Genomic DNA, 26,161 nt, shown 5'->3' with positions numbered 1-26,161 from the left:
ATACGCCCACACAAGCCCCTCCCCCTTTGCTCTGTCTTCTTGCTCTCTTTCTCTCTGGTCTTCATCAGTGACTGCATTGAAAACCATTTATTCATTCATTCATCAGTCACCACTCCTCCCCACTCACTAGGGAGTTCTATGTAGGACGCTTTATCATTAGCTCTTCTGTAAATAAAGGGTCCAGCTTCCATTTACTTTTAGTCATATTTTATTTATCGGAAAAACAAAAAATGTAGTTTTAGTCTAATTTTAGTAGACTAAATATCATACGATTCTATTCGATTAAATCTACAATCTACTCTCTCTCTAGGTGCAGACTGACTGAGGCTCCACCATGCCTGTGGCCTCCACTAGAACAGAGCCTGGTAAGAACATGTCTCTTTCCCATCGGTCCATTATCTAATCTTTCTGTCTCTCTTATTCTCTCTGCAAGTCAATTTTCAGCCCTTTCATTTCAATCTTCAATATGTTCTCTTTCCCTTCATTGACCCCAAGGCTACACAGTCACTGCTGGTGACAGGAAGCTGATGATCCAGATAGTTTCATTTCTTATTTGAGAATAACATTGATACAAATTAAAACAATAATATGTGTCAGCCTCTTTTGTTTTTTGTATGTTTTGGAAGTACAATGTTGAACCTGAAACTTATAGCTGACTCTAGTTACTATCCCACTTCTTTTGTGCATGTAGGTATATTCATATTCATGTGTGTGTGTGTGTGTGTGTGTGTGTGTGTGTGTGTGTGTGTGTGTGTGTGTGTGTGTGTGTGTGTGTGTGTGTGTGTGTGCGTGTGTGTGTGCGTGCTACAGGGCCCCAGGTGACAGACACTCTGAGTGACAGCACGGCCAGCTCCACCACAGCCAACGACCTGGACCTCATTTACCTCAAAGGCATCATGGAGAGCCCTTTGGTGAGACACGTGCACTGCTCACGTCCACACACACACCATTACCTGGTTGCAAAAATAGCACCCGAAAGATGGTGAACTATGCCTGGGCAGGGCGAAGCCAGAGGAAACTCTGGTGGAGGCCCGCAGCGGTCCTGACGTGGAAATCGGTCGTCCGACCTGGGTATAGGGGCGAAAGACTAATCGAACCATCTAGTAGCTGGTTCCCTCTGATGTTGGCATTGTGTTCTACAAGCTCACAATGCGTCGTAGCATCAAGTTTTGAGAACTACTGACTTTAAAGACATTTGTAGAATCGGCCTCAGGTCTTACGTTATTGTAAGTCGCTCAGGATAAGAGCGTCTGCTAAATGCCAGAATTGTGTGCGTGTGCGCGCGCGTGTGTGTGTGTGTGTGTGTGTGTGTGTGTGTGTGTGCGTGTGCTAGGAGCCAGAGGAGAGCCCGGTGGAGCCGCTGCGTCTCTGTGCAGTGAGGGAGAACAACGTGGAGCTGCTGCAGGAGATCCTCAGTGAGCTGAACCCCTTCACTGAGGAGTGTGAGCTGGCTGCAGAGCTCACTGGTATACTCACACAGCCTCACTTCCAGGTACACACACACACATTATTAAAGATTTAATCGGCTGTTGCCATGGAAACCCGCCATTTTACCTTGTTTTGAAGGTCCAGCGAAAAGGTAATCTGCGCAAACAACAGAAAATTAACAATCACGGACATCAGTGTTTTTGTGACGTGATTTAAAAGTTAGATTAGGACACATATGCACTTTTGTGCAGCAGCATTACACTACAGTCAAGGAATGAGACGGATTTCCCGGTCACTTGATACCCTGTTGCATTTCGGGAATTGGAGTGTTTCTCTTCGCCGCGGCTGCCTTGTACAGTAGCTACAGATTAATATAGTTTACTGTACAACGCCTCGAACGCGTCGTGGGCACCGGGAGACATGAAAGAGTTTGACGCGTTGCCATGTTGTGGACCTCCTATGAGTTAATATTGGTTGATTTACCAAAACAGAAATGGAAAAGCTTTGTTACTTAAAAGAACTAAAACGAAGATAACATATTCTTCTTTTTAACATGGATGCTAGAAAACAAAATCCCCAAATCTTAAAACTGAAATGCTAAAAAGTGAAATTGATATATTGACTGTCAATCAAACGTGTCCTCCTCCTCCCCACCTGATTGGTTCTTCTCAGTCCCTGCTGGAGACACATGACTCCGTGGCGTCCCAGACGTGTGAGAGCCCGCCCCCCAGCCCATGTGACTTTGTGGACCATGACTCGGGGGAGGACAACGGCCAGAACCTGCCCCCTCCTCCTGACGCCATCCGCATGGTGGGCATCCGCAAGGTGGCAGGGGAGCACCTGGTAAGGAGCATCACGTACATACTGTATGGTCGCTGGCGGGCACAAACCTCCTATAACCTTTTGTGGGTGATTTTTCTTGCAAATGAACACTACTTCAGTGGTTTTCAACCCTTTTCATTCCATGGTCCATTACTTATTCAGCATTTTAGCCACGGACCACCATTTGATGAGATGTAGCCTCTCAGAACCAAAACGTAGAATATTTTGGTTATCGTTGGATAAGATTTTGTCCACAATTCCATGCTGTATCGATGTGTTAGGAGAGATAACAGGCAAACGATGATCAAAGTAACAATTCTTCTACATTCTCTAATTGTGTAGACTTCTTGTAAATTAAGTAATGCAGATATTTAACTATAATTTAACTCTTTAGAGAGTAAAATGAAACCAAATATTTGGTTTCATTTTACGCTCTCAAGAGTTAAAGATCTACAGTATAAGGGTCCATTTGGTTACCAACTCTCCATCATTTAGCTGGGGACCACCTGGAATCCCTCCAAGGACCCCTGGTGGTCCCCGGACCACTGGTTGAAGAACACCGCCCTACTTAATCATACTACAGTGTCTCACAAAAACATCAAAAGTAGTAGATTCAAGCTTGAAACGCTACACGAAGCGACACGTTTTGAATCCTGAAAAGTAACAGTTTTGGACGTACAGTATGAGGTTTCCACCCGACAGGGACGATGCCCACTGCAACACTCTGTGCCGCCTGCAGAGAAGAGAAGGGAATATCAGGGGGAAACAGTTGTTTATGAATTGACCACGTGAATCCTGGAATCCCCTGTATTCCGGGAATGTCATAAAAGGCAAACATCCGGCAAAAATAGGTGAACATCTGGGGACAATTAGCAGATCTACAAGCTCCCGGTGCATTGAAGATCGTCTATTCTGTTCAGGAGGGGAACCTATTATAGAGCCCTGTTGGCTGTGATACTTACTAATCCTCTTTCTTTCTTTCTTTCTTTCTGTGTGTGTGTGTGCGTGCGTGGTGCGTGCGTGCGTGCGTGCGTGCGTGCGTGTGTTACAGGGCATTACATTCCGTGTGGAGAATGGAGAGTTGGTAATCGCTCGTATCCTCCATGGAGGGATGATTGACCAGCAAGGCCTACTGCATGTTGGTGACATCATCAAAGAGGTGCTACTACTACTACTGTTTTTTTTAATATATACTTTATTGTGTCAGAAAACATGTAACATTACCTTTAAATAATCATTTCATTGTTCATGTCTTTTTACTACTACTACTGTTAATACAATCACACCCAAGGCATTCAGCATCCGCTCTTATCCAGTATGATTTATAATACTTCTGTTTTGTTATTAGTACTGAACTACCTTTTACTATTTAAAGAATATTACACGAGAGGGTGTGCTTTTATCTCGTATATCAGCACGGCCGTTTGTAGGAAGTCGGCTTGCGGCCTTGTCCCAAAGATAGATAGATAGATACTGCAGATATCTTTAATGATCCTGCGGGGGGAAATCAGTCGCCCAGATGCTGCACAGCAGTTAAGAAGAGTTACAGGTAAAGAGGTAAAGAGTGAGGAGAGAAAGTTGTGTACATCAATACAAGGCAAGGAAAAGAAAACAAGAAGTGCCGTCAAAACAGAACAACAGGATTCAATCTATACTATAATTTTGCGAATGTCTGAGTGAGTGTCTGTCTGTCTGTCTGAGTGTCTGTCACAGCGTTTCTCCTCAGTGGCTGGAGCAATTGATCTGAAATCGCATCACCATTAGCATATGAACACACCTGACATAACTGTGAAGCCCGTTTGTCACTTTCACAAATCATATGCGTGGGTGGGTGGGTGGGTGTGTGTGTGTGTGTGTGTGTGTGTGTGTGTGTGTGTGTGTGTGTGTGTGGGTGGGTGGGTGGGTGGGGGGGGCGGGCGGGGGGGGGGGGGGGGGGGGGGGTTGTTGGCTGGCCCTCTTTCAGATGTTGTCATGTAGATCGGTACACAGTATCTCTGTAGCCTTTAAACGAAACGGGTATTTCTTACATTGATGCTCCTACATATTATCATGCAAGCACCAGAAAGTTACTTTCCATCCCTCATATACTGTGTGCACAGTGCACACCCCATAACCCACACACTGCACATCATTTCGGAGCTCATATCTTTGAACGGGTAAGGACTAGTGGTATATATCTATAGAACTATGCTCTGACATCTCCTTCTGGCTTCACTGTGCTGTCACACTAACAGAATCCCTTTTATGCCCATATATGGAGTTTCCTGATGTCATCAATATTAAGCCCATATTTAACAGGACTTCATGAGAATGCCCACATGTGGCCGACAGATGGCCAAGACAGCCCTGTGTGGCTGGTTCTACAGACAGGGATCTCCATGTATGAGCATAAAAGGGTATGATGTCAGATGTCATAGAGTGACGTCATAGGACTTTCACATAACGAATAACTGAGTAAGCGTGTTTGGGCTCTCACAGCATATCTCCATATACAGTACATGGATCTCCATATATGGGTACCAGGGGTCTCCATATATGGGTAACTGGTCCGATGTACATCACTGGTCAGATGGCCATGTCGCCCTGAGGCGTGTTACTAGTATATATTACACATACAGTACAGTACAACAGCACTGCCTCGTCCTCTCGTACACAGACGGACACGGACACACAAACACGAAAACAGCTGCGAAACCATCACCTCTGCCTACCAGTCAGCCTGGCGGAGATAATAATTCAGGTGCGAATGGAGATTAATAATACTAATACTCATTCTTGTTTTATAGGTAAATGGTCGAGAGGTGGGGAAGGATCCAAGGGTTATTCAGGAGGAGCTACAGGCAACGAGTGGCAGTATAGTTCTGAAGATTGTACCCAGCTACCATTCAACCATAGCGTCCGGACAGGTACAGTAGAGTAAGACACACGCACGCACGCACGCACTCACACGAGACTACATCTTCTCAGTCAGTCAATCACTCCTCTCTGTGTTCTGAAGGTTTTCTTTAAGTGTCACTACGACTACGATTCAGCCAATGACAACCTGCTTCCCTGCAAGGAGGCGGGGCTGAGGTTTGAGACGGGAGACATCCTGCAGATTGTTAACCAAGATGACCTCAACTGGTGGCAGGTAGAGGAGAGAGATAGTGTGTGTGTGTGTGTGTGTGTGTGTGTGTGTGTGTGTGTGTGTGTGTGTGTGTGTGTGTGTGTGTGTGTGTGTGTGTGTGTGTGTGTGCGCCATTATACCCATAGAGTGATATGCTTATTGTCTCTCTCACCCGGGGGGACCGGGCTTTTGTGGCCCGGGCACCTTTGCTCTGGAACTCCCTGCCTGTTGGTCTTAGGCGAGCAGAGTCTGTGTTCTCTTTTAAATCTCATCTTTATTATTGTGGCATGATTCTATGAATGTAATCTTACCGCACCTTTGATATTTGTGTCCTTGTGTTGCATGCTCTCCCTTATGTGCACATGAATGGATGATTAAAATGTGTGTCCTACAGGCTCGTCATGTGGAAGGGGGCAGTGCTGGGCTGATCCCCAGTCAGATGTTGGAGGAGAAGAGGAAAGCCTTCGTCAAGAGAGACGTGGAACTGGCACCTGCAGGTAGGGCTGTCACGATTATGACATTTTACATGACGAGTAATTGTCACTCAAATAATTGCGATTAACGATTTAATTGTGTTTTTGTCGTTGATAATTACATTTCGGTTTGGCTTGTAGGCTTTGAAGTTGCACATGGCACATATGACACATAACCTAAACCTAAATATACAAAGAAACGACAACTTAATACTTAAAAAATACATTGATAGTGGAAATAGCCGATCTACAAGCTCACAACATTGCGACGCGTTGTGAGCTTGTAGATCTGCTATTTCCACTATTTTCGATTGTTTTTGAAAATATGAACATTTTTCAACATGTAAACGATTATGACAAAATAATTGTGATTATGTAAAAATTGTGACAGGCCTACCTGCAGGTACAGAGAGGCAGGGAGATATGAGGGATGAGCACAGTTCAGAAAGGAAAGCAGAAAAGGAGCTTTTTTCCATAAATTATTTCCCTAACTTCTCGTTCAAGAGTTTGTAGAGCTGCTATTTTAGCGTCTTCTTTTTTAGTGAAAGTGGTCTGTGTGCGAGCTGCGAGGGCACTCACTCGGGTGGCACATGAGTAAAGTATCTGCCCAACTCCACGGTGCATTTGGCCTTGGCCGAGTGTCTATACAAACACAATTGGCCCGTGTTCGGGGAAGGGAAGCCGTCGGAGAGGGTGATCTTTGACGCTGCTCGTAGCTGCTGAGGGGGACGAGTAGGATGGAGGAGCTACAGTACAAGCTCCTGTTGGGTGCAGCAGCGGTGGCATCACACAGAAACGTGTGTGGGGAGGAAAAGAGGAAGTAACAAAAGAAAGAAAAGAAAAGTATTCAGCAAATGGTATGTTGATTTTAAAATAAAAAAGGCCAGGGGAGAAGGCAAAAGATAGAGGGAAATGCAAACAAAATAATTGGCTTCTTTAGTAAAAAAAGAAAGACAAAAAAGAAGAAAGAAAAGAAAACACAGTCGGTGAACAAACATATAAACACTATGGCAGGTTTTGTATATTGTAATAGTAAACACTGTGTATGCTCTGTACTGCTCCCTGGTGGTGGTTCAGTAGAACTCAGTTTAAGCCTCAGACCAGCAACTTGTATTTTCTTATTTCATATCTAATAATAATAGCAACTAAAATTGTTCAAAGATAATTGACACAATCACAGCCATGTACGTAGCTGATACTCCTGCACACATGCTGCAAGAAGCTCACCCACTGGTTTGGATATAATTAAGGTTTGTGGTCGTTTGACAGGAAATCTGTGCACTGGATTTGGAGGGAAAAAGAAGAAGAAGATGATGTACCTGACCACAAAGAATGCTGGTAACTGTTTCATATATTATAACTGAACCTCTGTTACTGGACTGTTTCTTATATCTCACAACCTTAATCAGAATGCGTACCTCTGCTCGTAAATTCTACTAACTCCACGTCCAGCAGTTGTTCAATTGTCTAAAAAACATTCTGCCTCGTTGAATGTTGGGCACTTAGGGGTGGAGACTTCTGGGCACTAGGGACATGTGGCCACTAAGGACATATGGGCTCCTGGACGAGTGGGCACCTGAATTAGGATTTGTGTTTTGAGTGGATCTCCATATATGGACTGATAATGTGGGGCACAGCTACAACTAAATTGTCCATGTATAACATGCTGTATTTAGGTTTTGAGAGAGTGAGATGTTTGTTTACACTTTACAGTCTTCTTCTTTATTTCTTGTTCACAGTACTTACTGTTACACTGTAAGACACCATGTTTTAATTTATGATACGTCAGGGTTTTTAAACTAAGCTTTTTTTAAAGCTCCATTTTCAGCTGTTCAACAGTTAGAGAATATCGGTCTAAAACAAGGGTCGGCAAGTACGTTTGGCCTTGGGACATTCTTTTTTCTAAGTCATTAGATGGTGGGCAGATAGAAATAAGTGGGATAATCAGTTTGGGCTGGCCTCATCAATTCAAGGAACCCCAGTTTGATATTCAAATTTAGGTCATGGACCCCCCCCCCCCCATAACTGAGTGTACACATTTGGACATTCTGGTACACTCTGTAACTACAAGAGTGTCCATTCTGACACTCATGTAGTAGACCTTTTAGGGTCAATATAGTTCCAAACTATCATTAATTTAGCTGGGGTCCCATTGAAGCCCTACAATGGCCCCTGGGGGTTCCCAGACTGCACTTTTGAGTATAACTACTAGTCTACGGTAGACCTGTGGCCTACAGTAAGACTGTCACATATTGTAAAATATTTACTAAATCATTTGCCGGGACAGATATCATCGCTGGCGGGCCAGTTCTGGCTCACAGGCCACCTGTTGCCCAACACTGGTCTAAGATATCTGCATTGTAGCATCTTGTTATATTATAACTGAACCTCTATTACTGGACTGTTTAATATCGTCGTTGTCGGGTGGAAACCTCGTATCTCTAAGTTTCAAATTTGTAAGTTCTTTCACAAAGTAAAGCCCTGCTTCATCATACAAGGCCGTCGCACAAAAGTAGTGAAAACAGCCGATCTACAAGCACACAACGCCTCGCGGTGCAAGGCGTTGTGTGCTTGTAGATCTGCTATTTTCACTAGTTTAGTTCATTTTTAAAAGGATAAATGCAACACGAACGGTTTTGGACATACAAGGTTTTCACCCGACAACGACGATATATTATACTAGAAAAATATTGTTCCTTCGAAACAATTGTGGGCTCGCTTCAAGCCGGAAAACAATGGCTATAAAAGCACAAAATGTCAAGATCGCAGGCAGTGCTCTCTTTGACGTTACTGACGTCAAAGATTGGTCCATTTTGTTCCAAAAATGTGTTGTGCAAAAGTTGACCCGCTGGTGGCGCTATAACAGGCCAATGTGAGAAGGTTGGTATCTGTTCCTTGACCTATTGGGAATGTGCTTGCAAGATTTCACGCACATCCCAGGCTGTGTTCATGATTTGAGGTGTTTTTGGCTTTGGACACTTTATCGCTGCTTGCAGCTATATTTATTATTATTATTTTATAATTTTTGTGTGTGCACTTCATAGGCATGTTAGATAAAGGTCCTTAGATTGCGTGTAGAATGTTTCATGCAAATTGCAAAAAAAATCCTAGAATAAAAACGGGTTTAAGCGTTTTACAAACTGCTCAAAATTATATAGCGCCCCCCTTTGGCCATTTGGGGTAAGATTGGTTTCAGTGATATTTGAACTAACCCTCTACACTATTTTGTCATGAAAATGTGACTTTGCTTGTATGTTTTAGAGGCAGAAGAATAATTTGCATAAAAATGCAATATTGTTTGAATTATTTAAAAAAGCATGTTTCAATGTTAAAGATATCCGATCTGACAGATCTTTAGATATCGGTCCAAAGTTCGCGTAAAAAAAGTTTTGTGCACGTGACGCGAAAATTCCAGAATAAAAGCGGGTTTACGCGTTTTACAAACTGCTCAAAGTGGCGGAAAATCGAAGGGCGGAGCTTACTTAACAACGACACAGATGTCTTCCGCTTGAGTCAAAGCACGCGTGTAACAAGTTGCATGTCTTCAAACGAAACGAGTCATGACTTATGCCCGTTTGAAGTTTGAATTTTCAGACGCTTCGTATAGCGCCCCCCTTTGGCCGATTGGAATAAAATTGGTTTCAGTGATACTTTGACTAACCCTCCACATCTTTGCCAAATGCCATGAACGTGTAACTTTGCATGTATGATTTAGAGGCCGAAGAATAATTTGCATAAAACCGCAATATTGATTGAATTATTAAAAAATTATATTTCACTTTAAAAGAAATCTGGTTGATCAATCTGACCGTATTGGTCCAAAGTTCATGTGAAAAAGGTTTTGTGCACTTGACGCGAAAATCCCAGGAGGAGATAGATTTTTACTGTTTTTCATATAATTCCGAATTGTGGGAGACCTAAAGGTCAGAGGTCAAAAGTTAGAGGGTAAAAGTTGTTCGGCATGAGGAGACGCATACGTGTATACAGGTTTCATGCCTGTACCTCAAACACAGCATGAGCTATACCTGTTCAAAGTTCGCACTTTCGAAGGCTTCGTGCAGCGCCACCATTTGGCCGATTGCTATAAAAAATAATAGCGCACTTCGCCACTGTAAACTGAACACATTGATGTTTTTATTTTCATTTTCTCACTAAGTATGTAGGAGTAGAAAGGAACCGAAGTTCCCGTCTACTGTCTGACTGACTGACTGATAGATAAACTAGAAAAATATTGTTCCTTCGAAACAATTGTGGGCTCGCTTCAAGCCAGAAAACAATGGCTATAAAAGCACAAAATGTCAAGATCGCAGGCAGTGCTCTCTTTGACGTTACTGACGTCAAAGATTGGTCCATTTTGTTCCAAAAATGTGTTGTGCAAAAGTTGACCCGCTGGTGGCGCTATAACAGGCCAATGTGAGAAGGTTGGTATCTGTTCCTTGACCTATTGGGAATGTGCTTGCAAGATTTCACGCACATCCCAGGCTGTGTTCATGATTTGAGGTGTTTTTGGCTTTGGCCACTTTATCGCTGCTTGCAGCTATATTTATTATTATTATTTTATAATTTTTTTGTGTGCACTTCATAGGCATGTTAGATAAAGGTCCTTAGATTGCGTGTAGAATGTTTCATGCAAATTGCAAAAAAAATCCTAGAATAAAAACGGGTTTAAGCGTTTTACAAACTGCTCAAAATTATATAGCGCCCCCCTTTGGCCATTTGGGGTAAGATTGGTTTCAGTGATATTTGAACTAACCCTCTACACTATTTTGTCATGAAAATGTGACTTTGCTTGTATGTTTTAGAGGCAGAAGAATAATTTGCATACAAATGCAATATTGTTTGAATTATTTAAAAAAGCATGTTTCAATGTTAAAGAAATCCGATCTGACAGATCTTTAGATATCAGTCCAAAGTTCACGTAAAAAAAGTTTTGTGCACGTGACGCGAAAATTCCAGAATAAAAGCGGGTTTACGCGTTTTACAAACTGCTCAAAGTGGCGGAAAATCGAAGGGCGGAGCTTACTTAACAACGACACAGATGTCTTCCGCTTGAGTCAAAGCACGCGTGTAACAAGTTGCATGTCTTCAAACGAAACGAGTCATGACTTATGCCCGTTTGAAGTTTGGATTTTCAAACGCTTCGTATAGCGCCCCCCTTTGGCCGATTGGAATAAAATTGGTTTCAGTGATACTTTGACTAACCCTCCACATCTTTGCCAAATGCCATGAACGTGTAACTTTGCATGTATGATTTAGAGGCCGAAGAATAATTTGAATAAAACCGCAATATATATTGAATTATTAAAAAATTATATTTCACTTTAAAAGAAATCCGCCGAGACTAGATTGACCGCATTGGTCCAAAGTTCATGTGAAAAAAGTTTTGTGCGCGTTATGCAAAAATCCCAGGAGGAGATAGATTTTTACTGTTTTTCATATAATTCCGAATTGTGGGAGACCTAAAGGTCAGAGGTCAAAAGTTAGAGGGTAAAAGTTGTTCGGCATGAGGAGACGCATAAGTGTATACAGGTTTCATGGCTGTACGTATAACACAGCATGAGCTATACCTGTTCAAAGATCGCACTTTCGAAGGCTTCCTACAGCGCCACCATTTGGCCGATTGCTGTAAAAAATAATAGCACACTTCGCCACTGTAAGCTGAACACATTGATGTTTTTATTTTCATTTTCTCACTAAGTATGTAGGAGTAGAAAGGAACCGAAGTTTTGAGGAGAACTTGATATGACGGTTAGATATTGTCACTAGAAAAATATTGTTCCTTCGAAACAATTGTGGGCTCGCTTCAAGCCAGAAAACAATGGCTATAAAAGCACAAAATGTCAAGATCGCAGGCAGTGCTCTCTTTGACGTTACTGACGTCAAAGATTGGTCCATTTTGTTCCAAAAATGTGTTGTGCAAAAGTTGACCCGCTGGTGGCGCTATAACAGGCCAATGTGAGAAGGTTGGTATCTGTTCCTTGACCTATTGGGAATGTGCTTGCAAGATTTCACGCACATCCCAGGCTGTGTTCATGATTTGAGGTGTTTTTGGCTTTGGACACTTTATCGCTGCTTGCAGCTATATTTATTATTATTATTTTATAATTTTTTTGTGTGCACTTCATAGGCATGTTAGATAAAGGTCCTTAGATTGCGTGTAGAATGTTTCATGCAAATTGCTAAAAAAATCCTAGAATAAAAACGGGTTTAAGCGTTTTACAAACTGCTCAAAATTATATAGCGCCCCCCTTTGGCCATTTGGGGTAAGATTGGTTTCAGTGATATTTGAACTAACCCTCTACACTATTTTGTCATGAAAATGTGACTTTGCATGTATGTTTTAGAGGCAGAAGAATAATTTGCATAAAAATGCAATATTGTTTGAATTATTTAAAAAAGCATGTTTCAATGTTAAAGAAATCCGATCTGACAGATCTTTAGATATCGGTCCAAAGTTCACGTAAAAAAAGTTTTGTGCACGTGACGCGAAAATTCCAGAATAAAAGCGGGTTTACGCGTTTTACAAACTGCTCAAAATGGCGGAAAATCGCAGGGCGGAGCTTACTTAACAACGACACAGATGTCTTCCGCTTGAGTCAAAGCACGCGTGTAACAAGTTGCATGTCTTCAAACGAAACGAGTCATGACTTATGCCCGTTTGAAGTTTGAATTTTCAGACGCTTCGTATAGCGCCCCCCTTTGGCCGATTGGAATAAAATTGGTTTCAGTGATACTTTGACTAACCCTCCACATCTTTGCCAAATGCCATGAACGTGTAACTTTGCATGTATGATTTAGAGGCCGAAGAATAATTTGCATAAAACCGCAATATTGATAAAATTATTAAAAAATTATATTTCACTTTAAAAAAAATCTGGTTGATCAATCTGACCGTATTGGTCCAAAGTTCATGTGAAAAAAGTTTTGTGAGCATAACGCGAAAATCCCAGGAGGAGATAGATTTTTACTGTTTTTCATATAATTCCAAATTTTGGGGGATCTAAAGGTCAGAGGTGAAAAGTCAGAGCGTAAAAGTTGTTCGGCATGAGGAGACGCATACGTGTATACAAGTTTCATGGCTGTACGTATAACAGAGCATGAGCTCTACCTGTTCAAAGTTCGCACTTTCGAAGGCTTCCTACAGCGCCACCATTTGGCCGATTGCTGTATAAAATAATAGCACACTTCGCCACTGTAAGCTGAACACATTGATGTTTTTATTTTCATTTTCTCACTAAGTATGCAGGAGTAGAAAGGAACCGAAGTTTTGAGGAGAACTTGATATGACAATATCAAGTTCTCACTAGAAAAATATTGTTCCTTCGAAACAATTGTGGGCTCGCTTCAAGCCAGAAAACAATGGCTATTAAAGTACAAAATGTCAAGATCGCAGGCAGTGCTCTCTTTGACGTTACTGACGTCAAAGATTGGTCCATTTTGTTCCAAAAATGTGTTGTGCAAAAGTTGACCCGCTGGTGGCGCTATAACAGGCCAATGTAAGAAGGGTGGTATCTGTTCCTTGACCTATTGGGAATGTGCTTGCAAGATTTCACGCACATTGCAGGCTGTGTTCATGATTTGAGGTGTTTTTGGCTTTGGCCACTTTATCGCTGCTTGCAGCTATATTCATTATTGCGACCGTAGGTCGCACTTACTACAGAAAGCTCCACCAGGTGTCCGTGCGTCAGTCCGTCACACGTCAGACGTCACACTTTTGCCCTGCTCATATCTCCGCAACCGTTGCCCCGATCCATGCCAGATTTTGCACACACACTCCTTACCTGCCAAACTACAACCTCCAAGGACCCCCGGAGTTCCAGGGACCCCCAGGTCCCTGGGGGACCCCCAGGTGTAAAAAAAATACCAAATGTGCAAAAATGACCAAATGACCACCCCCACGGGGCTACTCACGGGGAATTCCCGGGGACCACCCACTCCTGCTACTCCAGAACGGATGCAAAAGTGGTGGCGCCCCCAGTGGAGGACCCCCTCCACTGCAGCTCACATAAAATGCCCTAACTCGGCCTAGGAGCGTCCGGGAGAGCCGGGGCCGGTACCTATTCGTCCGCCAAGGCAACGCGGAGACCCCACCCCTCATTTCTCACATGGCCCTCTTCTAGCGAGACTTACGGTCGCTTATCTCCCGATTAGGGAGTCTTACTGGTTATTATTTTTTTTGTGTGTGTGCACTTCATAGGCATATTAGATAAAGGTCCTTAGATTGTGTGTAGAATGTTTCATGCAAATTGCAAAAAAAAAATCCAAACGGGTTTAAGCGTTTCACAAACTGCTCAAAATGATATAGCGCCCCCCTTTGGCCAATTGGGGTAAGATTGGTTTTAGTGATATTTGGACTAACACTCTACATCTTTGCCAAATGCCATGAACATGTTACTTTGCATGTATGATTTAGAGGCAGAAGAATAATTTGCATAAAACTGCAATATTCATGGAATTTATTTAAAAAAGCATGTTTCAATTTTAAAGAAATCCGATCTGACAGATCTTTAGATATCGGTCCAAAGTTCACGTAAAAAAAGTTTTGTGCACGTGGAGCGAAAATTCCAGAATAAAAGCGGGTTTACGCGTTTTACAAAGTGCTCAAAATGGTGGAAAATCGAAGGGCGGAGCTTACTTAACAACGACACAGATGTCTTCCGCTCGAGTCAAAGCACGCGTGTAACAAGTTGCATGTCTTCAAACGAAACGAGTCATGACTTATGCCCGTTTGAAGTTTGAATTTTCAAACGCTTCGTATAGCGCCACCCTTTGGCCAATTGGAATAAGATTGGTTTCAGTGATATTTTGACTAACCCTCTACATCTTTGCCAAATGCCATGAACGCGTAACTTTGCATATATGATTTAGAGGCAAAAGAATAATTTGCATAAAACCGCAATATTGATTGAATTATTAAAAAATTATATTTCACTTTAAAAGAAATCCGACCAGACAGTTTGACCGTATTGGTCCAAAGTTCATGTGAAAAAAGTTTTGTGCACTTGACGCGAAAATCCCAGGAGGAGATAGATTTTTACTGTTTTTCATATAATTCCGAATTGTGGGAGACCTAAAGGTCAGAGGTCAAAAGTTAGAGGGTAAAAGTTGTTTGGCATGAGGAGACGCATAAGTGTATACAGGTTTCATGGCTGTATTTATAACACAGCATGAGCTATACCTGTTCAAAGATCGCACTTTCGAAAGCTTCCTACAGCGCCACCATTTGGCCGATTGCTGTAAAAAGTAATAGCATACTTCGCCACAGTAAGCTGAACACATTGATGTTTTTATTTTCATTTTCTCACTAAGTATGTAGGAGTAGAAAGGAACCGAAGTTTTTTGATACTTGATATGCCTGCCTAGTATAGAAATAATGACAATATCTAAAGTGTGCTCGCCTTATAGGCGAGCCCACAACTAGAAAAATATTGTTCCTTCGAAACAATTGTGGGCTCGCTTCAAGCCGGAAAACAATGGCTATAAAAGCACAAAATGTCAAGATCGCAGGCAGTGCTCTCTTTGACGTTACTGACGTCAAAGATTGGTCCATTTTGTTCCAAAAATGTGTTGTGCAAAAGTTGACCCGCTGGTGGCGCTATAACAGGCCAATGTGAGAAGGTTGGTATCTGTTCCTTGACCTATTGGGAATGTGCTTGCAAGATTTCACGCACATCCCAGGCTGTGTTCATGATTTGAGGTGTTTTTGGCTTTGGCCACTTTATCGCTGCTTGCAGCTATATTTATTATTATTATTTTATAATTTTTTTGTGTGCACTTCATAGGCATGTTAGATAAAGGTCCTTAGATTGCGTGTAGAATGTTTCATGCAAATTGCAAAAAAAATCCTAGAATAAAAACGGGTTTAAGCGTTTTACAAACTGCTCAAAATTATATAGTGCCCCCCTTTGGCCATTTGGGGTAAGATTGGTTTCAGTGATATTTGAACTAACCCTCTACACTATTTTGTCATGAAAATGTGACTTTGCATGTATGTTTTAGAGGCAGAAGAATAATTTGCATAAAAATGCGATATTGTTTGAATTATTTAAAAAAGCATGTTTCAATGTTAAAGAAATCCGATCTGACAGATCTTTAGATATCGGTCCAAAGTTCACGTAAAAAAAGTTTTGTGCACGTGATGCGAAAATTCCAGAATAAAAGCGGGTTTACGCGTTTTACAAACTGCTCAAAATGGTGGATAATTGAAGGGCGGAGCTTACTTAACAACGACACAGATGTCTTCCGCTTGAGTCAAAGCACGCGTGTAACAAGTTGCATGTCTTCAAACGAAACGAGTCATGACTTATGCCCGTTTGAAGTTTGAATTTTCAGACGCTTCGTATAGCGCCCCCCTTTGGCCGATTGGAATAAAATTGGTTTCAGTGATACTTTGACTAACCCTCTACATCTTTGCCAAATGCCATGAACGTGTAACTTTGCATGTATGATTTAGAGGCAGAAGAATAATTTGCTTAAAACCGCAATATTAATTGAATTATTAAAAAATTATGTTTCACTTTAAAAAAAATCTGGTTGATCAATCTGACCGTATTGGTCCAAAGTTCATGTGAAAAAAGTTTTGTGCACTTGACGCGAAAATCCCAGGAGGAGATAGATTTTTACTGTTTTTCATATAATTCCGAATTGTGGGAGACCTAAAGGTCAGAGGTCAAAAGTTAGAGGGTAAAAGTTGTTCGGCATGAGGAGACGCATAAGTGTATACAGGTTTCATGGCTGTATGTATAACACAGCATGAGCTATACCTGTTCAAAGATCGCACTTTCGAAGGCTTCCTACAGCGCCACCATTTGGCCGATTGCTATAAAAAATAATAGCGCACTTCGCCACTGTAAACTGAACACATTGATGTTTTTATTTTCATTTTCTCACTAAGTATGTAGGAGTAGAAAGGAACCGAAGTTCCCGTCTACTGTCTGACTGACTGACTGATAGATAAACTAGAAAAATATTGTTCCTTCGAAACAACTGTGGGCTCGCTTCAAGCCAGAAAACAATGGCTATAAAAGTACAAAATGTCAAGATCGCAGGCAGTGCTCTCTTTGACGTTACTGACGTCAACGATTGGTCCATTTTGTTCCAAAAATGTGCTGTGCAAAAGTTGACCCGCTGGTGGCGCTATAACAGGCCAATGTAAGAAGGGTGGTATCTGTTCCTTGACCTATTGGGAATGTGCTTGCAAGATTTCACGCACATTGCAGGCTGTGTTCATGATTTGAGGTGTTTTTGGCTTTGGCCACTTTATCGCTGCTTGCAGCTATATTCATTATTATAATTTTTTTGTGTGTGTGCACTTCATAGGCATATTAGATAAAGGTCCTTAGATTGTGTGTAGAATGTTTCATGCAAATCCCAACGGGTTTAAGCGTTTCACAAACTGCTCAAAATGATATAGCGCCCCCCTTTGGCCAATTGGGGTAAGATTGGTTTTAGTGATATTTGGACTAACACTCTACATCTTTGCCAAATGCCATGAACATGTTACTTTGCATGTATGATTTAGAGGCAGAAGAATAATTTGCATAAAACTGCAATATTCATTGAATTTATTTAAAAAAGCATGTTTCAATTTTAAAGAAATCCGATCTGACAGATCTTTAGATATCGGTCCAAAGTTCACGTAAAAAATGTTTTGTGCACGTGGAGCGAAAATTCCAGAATAAAAGCGGGTTTACGCGTTTTACAAACTGCTCAATATGGCGGAAAATCAAAGGGCGGAGCTTACTTAACAACGACACAGATGTCTTCCGCTCGAGTCAAAGCACGCGTGTAACAAGTTGCATGTCTTCAAACAAAACGAGTCATGACTTATGCCCGTTTGAAGTTTGAATTTTCAAACGCTTCGTATAGCGCCCCCCTTTGGCCGATTGGAATAAAATTGGTTTCAGTGATACTTTGACTAACCCTCCACATCTTTGCCAAATGCCATGAACGTGTAACTTTGCATGTATGATTTAGAGGCCGAAGAATAATTTGCATAAAACCGCAATGTTGACTGAATTATTAAAAAATTATATTTCACTTTAAAAAAAATCTGGTTGATCAATCTGAACGTATTGGTCCAAAGTTCATGTGAAAAAAGTTTCATGCGCGTAACGCGAAAATCCCAGGAGGAGATAGATTTTTACTGTTTTTCATATAATTCCGAATTGTGGGAGACCTAAAGGTCAGAGGTCAAAAGTTAGAGGGTAAAAGTTGTTCGGCATGAGGAGACGCATAAGTGTATACAGGTTTCATGGCTGTATGTATAACACAGCATGAGCTATACCTGTTCAAAGATCGCACTTTCGAAGGCTTCCTACAGCGCCACCATTTGGCCGATTGCTATAGAAAATAATAGCACACTTCGCCACTGTAAACTGAACACATTGATGTTTTTATTTTCATTTTCTCACTAAGTATGTAGGAGTAGAAAGGAACCGAAGTTTTGAGGAGAACTTGATATAGTATATAAATAAATAAATAATGACAATATCTAAAGTGTGCTCGCCTTATAGGCGAGCCCACAATGACAATATCTAAAGTGTGCTCGCCTTATAGGCGAGCCCACAAATATTGTTCCTTCGAAACAATTGTGGGCTCGCTTCAAGCCAGAAAACAATGGCTATAAAAGTACAAAATGTCAAGATCGCAGGCAGTGCTCTCTTTGACATTACTGACGTCAACGATTGGTCCATTTTGTTCCAAAAATGTGTTGTGCAAAAGTTGACCCGCTGGTGGCGCTATAACAGGCCAATGTAAGAAGGGTGGTATCTGTTCCTTGACCTATTGGGAATGTGCTTGCAAGATTTCACGCACATTGCAGGCTGTGTTCATGATTTGAGGTGTTTTTGGCTTTGGCCACTTTATCGCTGCTTGCAGCTATATTCATTATTATAATTTTTGTGTGTGTGTGCACTTCATAGGCATATTAGATAAAGGTCCTTAGATTATGTGTAGAATGTTTCATGCAAATTGCAAAAAAAAAATCCTAGCGGGTTTAAGCGTTTCACAAACTGCTCAAAATGATATAGCGCCCCCCTTTGGCCAATTGGGGTAAGATTGGTTTTAGTGATATTTGGACTAACACTCTACATCTTTGCCAAATGCCATGAACATGTTACTTTGCATGTATGATTTAGAGGCAGAAGAATAATTTGCATAAAACTGCAATATTCATTGAATTTATTTTAAAAAGCATGTTTCAATTTTAAAGAAATCCGATCTGACAGATCTTTAGATATCGGTCCAAAGTTCACGTAAAAAAAGTTTTGTGCACGTGGAGCGAAAATTCCAGAATAAAAGCGGGTTTACGCGTTTTACAAACTGCTCAATATGGCGGAAAATCGAAGGGCGGAGCTTACTTAACAACGACACAGATGTCTTCCGCTCGAGTCAAAGCACGCGTGTAACAAGTTGCATGTCTTCAAACAAAACGAGTCATGACTTATGCCCGTTTGAAGTTTGAATTTTCAAACGCTTCGTATAGCGCCCCCCTTTGGCCGATTGGAATAAAATTGGTTTCAGTGATACTTTGACTAACCCTCCACATCTTTGCCAAATGCCATGAACGTGTAACTTTGCATGTATGATTTAGATGCCGAAGAATAATTTGCATAAAACCACAATATTGATTGAATTATTAAAAAATTATATTTCACTTTAAAAAAAATCTGGTTGATCAATCTGACCGTATTGGTCCAAAGTTCATGTGAAAAAAGTTTTGTGCACTTGACGCGAAAATCCCAGGAGGAGATAGATTTTTACTGTTTTTCATATAATTCCGAATTGTGGGAGACCTAAAGGTCAGAGGTCAAAAGTTAGAGGGTAAAAGTTGTTCGGCATGAGGAGACGCATAAGTGTATACAGGTTTCATGGCTGTATGTATAACACAGCATGAGCTATACCTGTTCAAAGATCGCACTTTCGAAGGCTTCCTACAGCGCCACCATTTGGCCGATTGCTATAAAAAATAATAGCACACTTCGCCACTGTAAACTGAACACATTGATGTTTTTATTTTCATTTTCTCACTAAGTATGTAGGAGTAGAAAGGAACCGAAGTTCCCGTCTACTGATTGCCTGATAGATAAATAAATAATGACAATATCTAAAGTGTGCTCGCCTTACAGGCGAGCCCACAATTATAACTGATTCTCTGTCACTGGACTGTTTCTTATATTGTTGCAGTCAGGCAGAAACCTTGTATCTCCATATTTCATAAATATGTTCAATACATTAATTCCCTACCTTCTCGTACAAGAGTGTCATGCAAAAGTGGCGAAAACAGCGTGAGCTTGTAGATCTGCTATTTTAGCTTTGTCTTTTTTAATTGTGAAAGTGGTTAAGTCTGTGTGGGATTTATACATATTTAACCAATTTAAGGTATTAAGCTTGTGACTAAATAATAACTACATTGCATCCATATGTTATTTTTTAATTTCCGGTAAATGTACAGTAGAAATGTGTTTGTTTATTTGTTTACTATTTTTTTTTCTATATGCCTTTGCTTTATATTTCTTAAATGTCTCTCTCTCTCTCTCTCTCTCTCTCTCTCTCTCTCTCTCTCTCTCTCTCTCTCTCTCTCCCTCCCTCTCTCTCTCCAGAGTTTGACAGACACGAGATTCTCATCTACGAGGAGGTGGCCAAAGTCCCGCCTTTCAAGAGGAAGACGCTGGTTCTGATTGGTGCTCAGGGCGTGGGGAGGCGGACCCTAAAGAACAAGCTCCTGTTGGGAGACCCTCAGCACTTTGGGACCACCATTCCCCGTAGGAACCAACAAACATCTAATGGATGCCTGTTAATTAGCACTATTAGCTGTTAATTAATGCTACCTGTTAATTACCTTCTACCAACCTCTACAGTATATCATGTCATAGTAGTTATGAACTAGATCAGTGATTACCAACCTTTTTTCCTTCCCCTTCTAAATAATAATTAGACCTATTTGATCCCATGGGGAAATTCAGTTTTCAGTTTCACCCAGCTGATTGCTGCCCAAGTGGTCAGACTTGAGCGCAGCCTCAGCAGTTAGGGGTTAAGTAGTCTCAATTTTCTGGGAGACGGAACCTCTGATCATGAGTAAAATATAAAGAGGATGTGAAGCCTCCTCACCACTTCTATTCCGTCTTTACAGTTGCACAAATGTATCCTAATATAAATTGAAATCACCACGCACATATAGCTTGCTGCTTAGCAGTAATGGAAATTAAAAAATATTTTCGTGAACAGAAATTCCACCTTCCTGACTCTGATTTCGGGAGGTGTAGTTCCAGGCTCTACATAACATTCTGAGAGTGTGGAATAGTCGTCTGGCTACGCGAGACCACGTGTTTAGTGTCTTCCTCAGGGACCCCTCGGCACCTTGCCGGGGCCAGGAGCCAACTTGGGACCTTCTGTTTCCTATAGGTGGCCTCTCTAAACATGTTAATATGGCCGCCCCGTTTCTGACATCTCGCAAAAGCTGAGACACCCCACACACACATTCAGGGGCGTCAATTGGATATGGCAGGGGTATGCAGCTGCCATACCCTGGGTCCAGGGGGGAAAATAAAAGTTACTTTTTACATATAAATCCATGAATGTCTCTTCTGTCTATCTGTGCTGGTTATTATGTTGTTAAATTACAGTAAAATAACTACAAATGCAAAATTTAACAAAATGGTCACTTTAACAAGATATTATAATGATATTCTCCTCATCTTGACAGAATGGTATATTCCCAGGTTCCGCAGGTCAGCTGCACAGGTGCAATTCATTATTGCTAATTGTGGCACGTTTACTAACATGCCAAGTTTAGCTGCACCGTTCCAGGCTGCCATATCCATCCCAAGAAACCGTAGAAACTTTACGTCTTAAAATAAATGTATCATGCCTGTTGCTAAGGTATGGCAACATGACTGGTGTCTTGCAAGACACCAGTCATGTTGCCATACTTTAGCTTTTTCTGAACTGACGCCACTGCACACATTCACCCAATGCAATGCGTTGCGATCATGTTTTTACGATATAATGACAAACATGTTGACTATCCAAACAGACCTTGGCCCCCCCACTATACTAGACACTGAAACTACAACATGTGTGTGCGTCCCTCCCAGACACCTCCAGGAAGCCCAAATCCGGGGAGCGCGAGAGCCGAACGTACGCCTTCACCAGCCGCAGCAAGATGGAGGCAGACCTGAAGAACGGACGTTATTTAGAGCACGGAGAATACGATGGCAGCCTGTATGGAACCAAGATAGACTCCATCCATGAGGTGGTGGAGGCCGGGCGGATATGCATTCTGGACGTCAACCCACAGGTACTATTGTGTGAATGTGCGTGTGCGTGTCACCAAATATTTGAATATTCGAGTATTCGAATATCAAAGTCACTAATTGACGTTGTTCACAGAAGTCGAATATTTGCTTATTTTGATTTCTTTATTGTTTTCTCTTTAAAAAAGATATAGTTTATAAAGCTTGGCTAGATAGGAAGTCATAAGAATGAGTTGTCAATGCCCCTGGTGGATGAATTTCTTAATGCTCTATGCCAGGGCTTCTCAAACTTTTTTAGGCCGTGACCCCCAAAATAAACATATTTGAAGAACTGGGGACACCCACCCTGACAAGCACTTGGAATTGTAGGTATTATATTTAATAATGTGACTCGGTTCCGCAGATAAATATTGTGAAAATTTTCACAATGTTCGCCTCTCGCTTACTTAATATTTGACAGTTTGGCGAGTCCTGTCGAATATTCGACTATTCGAATACTTTGAGGTCAAATAATTAGAATACTAAAAATCACTATTCGTGAATACCCTAGCGTGTAGCCTGTGCCAGAGTGGGAGTGTTTGTTGTGTTTGTCTACACAGCAAAATGTGTTAACCACTTGAACCACTGCATCCATATGGGGGGGAACATCAGCCAAAGATATAGCAGATCTACAAGATCACAACTAGCTTGTAGATTGTCTATTTTCGTCTAAAAGAGTAGATGGAAAACTTTCTGTAAAGTTGGTTGTTAAATATTGGTTGTTGCTTTTTTGGAGGGATTGTTTCTAAAGTGTAGTTGCTTATTTGAGCTTGCTTTGAAAAAGCATATATAAATTATTTTAACCAGTGGTTCTCAAATATTCTCATGGACCCCCAACTGTCCCTAAAACTTGAAAAGGTTTTGTGCCAGGGGAGCCCCCTTTTTTTTTTACCAAATTACCAATTTTTGGTTGTTAGAATGTTTGAAAATCTTCCAAATATTCCCCATTTTATTTCAAGATGTATTTGAAAGAAGCAGATCTAGCTGATGCAGCGCGTTGTGAGCTTGTAGATCGTTCCGACCCTCCCTCCATCAGCCGGGGCGCCTGATGGAGGGGAAAGGAACTGGTTGGAATAACGTGTTCCTTCCACGCGCTACGTCCAAACCAGGGAAATCCACACTGTCAGGTGAAAAGAAGCAACTTGGACTCCTCATGCATAGAAGGAAGCATGAGGTCAGTCCGTTGTCTCCCCAGGCGCGGCAGAGGGAGAGCAGAGCCCAGGATTACATAGGCAATTGGCACTGGGTGAAAATGGGTTACAAAATCGTGGGATAGAAATTATATATAAAAAAAAAAAAAAAGTGCTCATGTAGCATAGCAGCGTTGGGCTTGTTTCATAGAGCTTGTTGCTTATTTTTCCGCTGTGTTCACGTCACTCTGCAGGCTGTGAAGCTGCTGAGGACGTCAGAGTTCCTGCCGTACGTGGTCTTCCTCCAGGCTCCAGAGTTCGAGGTTCTGAAGGCGTTGAATCAGTCAGCTGTAGACGCTGGGGTGGTCACCACCACACTGACGGTACAGGACCATACACACACACACACACACACACACACACACACACACACACACACACACACACACACACACGGCATGCATGCATGCACTTATTTTCGCATGCACATATACTGTATATTCACAGCCGATCTTCGCATTATCAGACCCATTAGATGGGATGATTTCTAAGTAGCATTAGGTATCGGGTGATATTCAGCAGTCTAAATTAGGTGCTTAATATTACATCATAAATGGTGGGTTGTTCTCCACTTAACAAAATCTAGCATTATGCTGTGTTCACAAGTAGCAGCTACAAAGATAGAAGATACCATTCATTTTCAATGGAAACCAGCGATATTAAGACGCAAAGATACATCTACGATACAGCTACGTTTGTAGCAGTTACAAAAGATATGTACAACAGCTGCAAAGCTACAAAATAGATTTGAGCTGGTTTCAACTTCAGATACAAAGATACAAAGCTACTAATATGTTGTGTAGCGTTGTATCTTTTGTTTATGTGAACGCAGCATAACGTCGTTGTCGGGTGGAAACCTTGTATGTCCAAAAGCGTTTGTTTTGTATCATTTAAAAAATGAACTAAACTAGTGAAAACTGCCAATCTACAAGCTTGTAGATCTGCTGTTTTCACTACTTTTGTGTGACGGCCTTGTCTGATGAAGCAAGGCTTTACTACGCGGAATAACATACATAATGTAATGTACTGTAGCAGAGTAGTTCTGTCTGTGGAGCAGAAACCTCAGCTATCCCTTGGCCGAGGAGGATTCTTCTTTGGCTGAGTGACAGATGTGTGGTTTCCCTTTGCTTGGTGCAGGTCCAGGTGGTTACACATACATACAGTGTATCGTTAATGTCAGATAGAAACCTCTTGTCTCTATATTCTGACCTTTTGTGTATTTTCGTAAATTAAGTATTGCCCTACTACAGCGTCACACAAAAGCATTACACGTAGCAGATCCACAAGCTGGGAAACACAAAGCGATGCATTTTGAGCTTGTCGATCTGCTACTTTTGCTATTTTTTCATTTGAAAGTAACACTTTTGAGGTTTCCATCTGACAAAGACGATATGCACCAACAGTGCAGTCATTTCAAAAAGCATCTAAGTTAATTGAACAAATGAATTTAATCGATTACGAAAAATGACAGATGTTTTGAATAAAAAACATAATGGATTTGGGGATTTAGTCAGTTTGGTTGCAGTGTCCAGGCTGTTCCACTGGGTGGCACCAATGTACATGACCTTACCTGTCAGAGTTCTCAATTTATACAGGAACACCTGCATTGCTGACCAGAGTAATGCAATGTTTCTAAAAGTGACACAGTGACCACTCCATGAATAATCCTATGAATCACGGTCAATCTCACCAGAGTGACCCTTGCCTTGATTCCACAAGCAGCCAGTTGATCTCTCTGAACTGGATGCTGACAACATGACAGCTTGGACCTATTAGTCTGTAACTTAGTTTTGAGCAGTTTATTTGAACTGCTCAGAACGTGCAAGTGAAATCAAAGTGAAGTGACATTTGAATTATTTTGTCCCATCCATGTTCTGCCCAAAAACGTAGTCAGACCTGGCTGAAACCTTACTTACCCAGTAAAACAGTGGTTCTCACTTTTTCACGTCAAGGACTAAAATATATATGTATTTTGTTGTGGACCCCCATCTGAAAAGGTTTCCTCATAGCAAGGGTGGTTTAAGGCTATCTAAAAGAACTAAGAGTGGTGTGTATGCAATATAAATATAATAATTGTGTTGCGCATAAATATATAACTCAGTTTATCCAGAATTCGGTAACCCTCTGGACCAGGGCTAATGTTCTCATAGCAAACACTGAGGACGGTGTGCGGGCGTGTTTGGACGCATGGCTGTCACTCAAGACGGCCGCGGCCTCCAGATCTAGTGCGGTGGCATCTGGAAGCACGTGCCAGGGACCCCCAGAAAAGCAGATATATGTTACCAAAGAGATTATTCAAAATGTTCCAAACACTTTTGATAACTTTTCAAAAATAGCAGACGTACAAGCCCGCAGCAGATCTGCTATGAATAGCCAGCATATAAATGGATGAATTGGTTAACATGATTGAGATTCTATGTTACTTGCTGGGGACCCCCTGGTAAGTTAACCCCCCCCCAAGGACCCCTGGGGGTCCCCGAACCCCACTTTGAGGACCACTGCAGTAAGGTTGCCTCTCAATGTCTTTCCGTTTTTCCTCCGCCGTCGTCGTGGTCAGGATGAAGAGCTACAGAGAACGTACAACGAGAGCCTGCGCATCCAGGCCGCCTACGGACACTACTTTGACCTGACCATCGTCAACGACAACCTGGACGAAACCTTCCGCACCATCAAGGCCGCCCTGGAGACGGTCTCCAAGAACCCCCAGTGGGTACCTGTCACCTGGGTGTTCTAGAACAGTGCTTCTCAACCTGTGGGTCCGGACCCCCTGGGGGGTCCCCAAATAATTTTAGGGGGTCCCCAGATGATTAACTTAATGTGCAAACATTGTTTTCTCACTCAACAGTA

At 41.7% G+C, this 26,161-nt stretch overlaps 1 protein-coding gene across 1 annotated transcript; it reads left to right on the top strand.

Annotated features, from left to right (window-relative positions):
- Positions 1-334: 334 nt before the first annotated feature.
- LOC308283275 (MAGUK p55 subfamily member 2-like) lies at positions 335-26,048 on the top strand (the record flags this gene model as incomplete). Its single annotated transcript, XM_080723672.1, has 13 exons — positions 335-365; positions 811-911; positions 1,334-1,492; positions 2,101-2,271; positions 3,302-3,409; positions 5,037-5,156; positions 5,249-5,380; positions 5,751-5,853; positions 7,099-7,167; positions 20,433-20,594; positions 21,927-22,129; positions 23,509-23,637; positions 25,872-26,048. 13 exons carry the CDS (start codon positions 335-337, stop codon positions 26,046-26,048), a joined length of 1,665 nt encoding a protein of 554 aa, XP_080579798.1.
- Positions 26,049-26,161: the final 113 nt, after the last annotated feature.

Source organism: Nannobrachium achirus (assembly GCF_963921795.1).
Source record: "Nannobrachium achirus genome assembly, chromosome: 4".
In the NCBI taxonomy this organism is placed as follows: Eukaryota; Metazoa; Chordata; class Actinopteri; order Myctophiformes; family Myctophidae; genus Nannobrachium; species Nannobrachium achirus.
Note: the sequence above shows the minus strand (reverse complement) of the source record. Positions and strands in the feature narration are given on the sequence as shown.